The sequence below is a fragment of the Condylura cristata genome, unplaced genomic scaffold (assembly GCF_000260355.1).
Source record: "Condylura cristata isolate star-nosed mole 26May11 unplaced genomic scaffold, ConCri1.0 scaffold00008, whole genome shotgun sequence".
Taxonomy (NCBI): Eukaryota; Metazoa; Chordata; class Mammalia; order Eulipotyphla; family Talpidae; genus Condylura; species Condylura cristata.
This window is the reverse complement of record NW_004567109.1, coordinates 21,270,292-21,275,169: the sequence shown is the minus strand read 5'-3', so window position 1 is coordinate 21,275,169 and position 4,878 is coordinate 21,270,292. Positions and strand designations below refer to the sequence as shown.

The 4,878-nt window shown below is 41.7% G+C and overlaps 1 protein-coding gene across 1 annotated transcript in view; it reads right to left on the bottom strand.

Annotated features, from left to right (window-relative positions):
- Nucleotides 1-1,939, bottom strand: part of TMCO2 (transmembrane and coiled-coil domains 2) — a 3,734-nt gene extending 1,795 nt beyond the window's left edge. Inside the window, exon 1 of the mRNA XM_004679447.1 lies at nucleotides 1,697-1,939. Within this exon, the coding sequence (XP_004679504.1) occupies nucleotides 1,697-1,939 (243 nt within the window). The remainder of the gene's footprint in view (nucleotides 1-1,696) is intronic.
- Nucleotides 1,940-4,878: the final 2,939 nt, after the last annotated feature.

The window sequence follows — 4,878 nt, the reverse complement described above, 5'->3', positions numbered from 1 at the left end:
ACGAAGTACACTGCTGAGGGGAGCAGCGGGCTGGTCAGGAGAGGTCTGCCATGCCATGTGGTCATCTCCGGGGCGGGCGGGGATCGAACTCATGAGGAAGCGGCTTCAGATTCTCAGTGCTGTGCTTTAACCCGCTGCGCCACCAGGGAGGGCCCCTAAACAGTTAAATTTTTAAAATGAGACTTAAACTTGCCTCCCTGGTGGCACAAAGAGTTAAAGCACAGCACTATGAAGATATCATAGCCACTGCAGCACAAGTTGGATCCCCCGCTAGGGAGCTGACCCACATGGCACAGCAGACCTCTCTTGACCTACCCACTGCTCCCCTCAGCAGTGTAGTTCAGTCCATCTGCCTGTTCTACTCCCCACTCTGTCTCTGATGAATCCTCCATGTCCCTCCCTGCCCCCCGGCTGTTCCCCAGTTCTGTATGCATAAATAAATAAATCTTAAAAATGCGACTTTGGGAGAACTGAATTTAGAAAATTCTAATCTCAGATGCCATCAAATCTCAGATGCCAGCTTTCACAATCTGTGTCAACTAGGTAACCAGGTTCCTTCAACAACAAACAGAGATAATCCCTGTCCTACTTACCCTGGAGGGTTTTGAGAGTCTAAGAAAGTGGGTATGACCACAAATCCTCAATAGTAGTGATGTATGAAAATGAGTAACATATGAATGTCTGGAAATAACATCATTTACCACATAAACCAGTCACTCTAAAAAGTCCCCTTTAAATCCTACTTTCTTAAATTCCCACAGAATTTTAATGTACCTCAGTTTCCTTGTTTGTCAAATGAAAATAATCTCTTTCATCGCATGAAATTTTCAGAATTCTTTAAGCATTTTAACTAATTTTAAATATTATCGCTATTATTGGTAATTAAAAATGTAAAATCCTAAATACCTTTCACAATCCCAATTACATTCCTATTAACCCCCTCCACAGCCCCCCTATAGAGCCCTGTCTTGTTAAAACAAAGAAAAATTAAAACACAGTGGTGACTAAATAAATGTATATGCCTCTTCATCAGTTACAGAATAGTGGTACAGTAAGAACAGAAATGCCACACCCCAGATCCTAGTTACAAAGATACCCTACATGGAATCTGGCATATAGTAGACAGTCAAATATAAGTATGTGATCAAATAAATTGAGGACTAAGGCTGCCTTCTCAGGTTATGAACTCATTTGATCCATTCTGAGAAGCCAAAGACCACTGTGAGAAAGAGCATTTTTATGCTCAAAAGATAATTAATAGGCCCTCCCTGGTGGCGCAGCAGGTAAAGCACAGCACTAAGAAGCTGAAACCACTTCCGCATGAGTTCGATTCCCGCCTGCCCCGGATGTGACCACATGGCACGGCAGACCTCTCCTGGCCCGCCCGCTGCTCCCCTCAGCAGTATACTTCTGATCTGCCTGTTCTGCTCCCTACTCTGTCTCTGGTGAAGCCTTTTGCCACCCCTAAGTCTCTGGCCTGTACCCCAGTTCTGCATGCACAAATAAATAAATCTTAAAAAAAAAAGATAATTAATAGAATTTAAAGAAAAACTTTTAGTTTCAACCAGATTGAAAGATATGGGTTCACTCTTGTTCATCCACAGTCTTAAAACTTCATGGGAACTATATGCGGGAGAACAAATCAAATTTCAGTTCATAAACTATTTAAATTTTTCTGTAACAAAAAGAGTATAACCTGAATTGAGCGAATGCTTCGTTTCCATAAAGCATATATTCCTATTGTCAACAACATTAAAAAGAAAACCCCCACGATAACTTGCACAGTTGGAGCAAGATTATCTAGTAGCCGGGAATTAGTTTGCTGAGGTTCACCAGTCTCTCCCATTAAAGTTGACTGCAGCCAATTCCATATTGTGCTCCGATAGAGAATTTCTAAGATGTGGTCCGTGAGAGAAGGTGATGGTGAAGATGTTGACATTTTAGTCAGGCAGCAACTCTAGGAACTACATGTGCGGAGGATTCAGGAACCTACATATGAGGAAAGGAAAGTGGCCTGGGAGCTGAATCGTTCTAGAGCATTGTGAGTTGTGCTTTATGATGTCATTGTTTCAAAGGTCAGTTTGCTTCCCACTCATTCAGTGCAGTTTCTCACTCAAAACCAGCCCAACACTGGCCCAGGCTTTCAGTTGTCATATTACTTTCTCTAATCTTTGGAAAGTCCTAGTTTTAGAACAGCACTATCCAATAGGGCCTTTTGTGATGATGGAACTATTCTGTATCTTACTATGTGCAGTTTGGCCAAAAAGCTGAATTTTACATTTTATTGAATTTTAATAAAATTTAAGGGCCATATGTGGCTTGTGATTACTCTCTTAGTATTCCATCGTTACTTTTCTAACAATTCATAAGATGAAAAGCAATTGTTTTTACATGACAAGTAAGAAAACTGAGGTTAAGTGGAATTTCAGGAAATGGGACTCACAGGGGTGGCTTTCTAGAGCAAATGTGGAGGAAAACTGGATCATTTTGTAGCATTTTTTTCACTATCACTACTGTTTAGAAATTGTGATCTTTGTTTCTGTTTTGAACATATTTAAGCCTTTGTTCCTGTTTACAGATAGGGATTCAGCCCCTTCACAAAGTTTGTAGTGTAGAAGGGACAGTAAGGAGCAACCTCTGAGCCAGTGGGTGGCACCTATAGCCCATTTGATGGTAAAAAGTGGAGTTTTCCAGAATACACTCCAAGTGAGGGTTGATGGGCAAAGGGAGTAGCTGGGGCTTTGGCAGTTAAGCCGAAGGAGGGGAAGGGTGTCTGTGGATAAAGTGATGGCTTGTCACATGTGCCTTCAGCTTAGACACTAGCCTCTGCTTGGTGGACGCTCTATGTTATGCTGTACACAAACATTACTTCAAATGGTATAATTTCTAAGCACATTGCAAATTGTAGCATGTTGTATAACCTCTACAACATATTATCAAATAAATTATTTACTGATTAGTATGTCTCTACTTAGCAAAGTCATGGAAATATATCATCTTTCCCAAAAATCTTAAATTAAAAAGGAAGTTTTTACACTAGTGTATAATCTAAACTGTGAGATGAGTTATAAAAAGAGCAAGAATCCAAAGGGGTCTTCACCAAGAAGGAAGAAGCAAAATTAATAAAGGATGAGTTAAGATTAAAAAATATAAATTAGAAAAATAGTGTTAGTCCAATTTGTTCATTCTGGCTAGAAATACAGATTAGGGATCTTTGGTGGAGAAGTAATGACTGTTCTTGCAACAAGAAAAGGTATGGCAAGTTGCCTGACACATTCAGGAAATGGAGTGTAAAGTGCTCTTGAAAATACAGTGCTATGTCAGCGTGAAATGATCTAATGACTTAGGACTAATTTTTTTTTTAAAAAAGAATTACGGCCCTCCCTGGTGGTGTAGCGGGTTAAAGCACAGCATTAAGAAGCTAATGCAACTTTCGCATGAGTTTGATCCCCGCCTGCCCCGGAGGTGACCACTTGGGTGGCAGACCTCTCCTGATCCGCCTGCTGCTCCCCTCAGCAGTGTACTTCGTCAGTCAGCCTGTTCTGCTCCCCACTCTGTCTCTGGTGAATCCTCTCACCACCCCTGAACCTATGGCCTGTACCCCAGTTCTGTATGCATAAACAAATCTTAAAAAAAAATTACTTGTTTATGCTTACAGAACTGGGGTACAGGCCAGAGGTATGGTGGGTGAATGGATTAACCAGAGACATAGTGGAGAGCAGAACAGGCAGACTGACAAAGTACACTGCTGAGGGTAGCAGTGGGTGAGTCAGAAGCGTGCCATGCCATGTGTGTCAGCTCCCTGGCTGGGGATTGAACTCATGCTCCAGTGGCTTCAGAGAGGTTCATAATGCATTGCTTTAACCCACTGCATCACCAGAGAGCACCCAGGAGTGACATTTTTTTTTTTAAAGATTTATTTATTTATTTGTGCATACAGAAGTGGGGTACAGGCCAGAGGCTCAGGGGCGGTGAGAGGCTTCACCAGAGACAGAGTGGGGAGCAGAACAGGCAGATCTACGAAGTACACTGCTGAGGGGAGCAGCGGGCGGGTCAGGAGAGGTCTGGCTCGCCATGTGGTCTCCTCCGGGGCAGGCGGCAGGCGGGAATCGAACTCATGCGGAAGTGGCTTCAGATTCTCAGTACTGTGCTTTAACCCGCTGCGCCACCAGGGAGGGCCAGGAGTGACATTTTTAATGTGAAACTTCTAGTCTGCTAGTGACTAAGTCACTTAGTTAAAACTTGGAATTTGATTGTGACAGGTTAAATGTAGATAAGAAGTTTAAAGAATGGTAACCAGAAACTTTTGGAGAAAAGTAGGGCTGTGACCACGATTCATTACTCAAAACTCCTGACACTAGCTTAGATCTCCCTGTTACATGGCACCTTCTGCTTTACTTTCAAAGCACTTAGCACATTGTTATTTGTACAGCTTTTTTGGGGGCAGGGTTTTGTCTTCCAAAACTCAAGAAAGGCAGGAGTCATGTACATTTTATGGGCACACAGCAGGTATCTATTTTAAAAGAATACAGAATTCCAAATATCTTTATAGCCCAACCTGTTCATTAATCAATTGACTATTATAATTGTGTACTTGGTTGTGCAGAGGATTTACAGAGTAGCTGTTAAGAGGATAGGTCTTTGGGTTCAATTTTGATTCGACTATTTACTAACCTTGTGATCTTGGGCAAGTTACTTGAGATGCAGTATCCTCATTTGTAAAGTAGGAGTAATTCCTACCCTGTAGAGTTGTAATGAGAATTTGATTAATTTGTGTTACAAAAACTATGCCACACACTATTAGTAGTAACATTTATAGTACAACACAATGTATTGTAAATCTCCTTAGTGTAAGATGCCTCAGAGGGGATCTAGTCC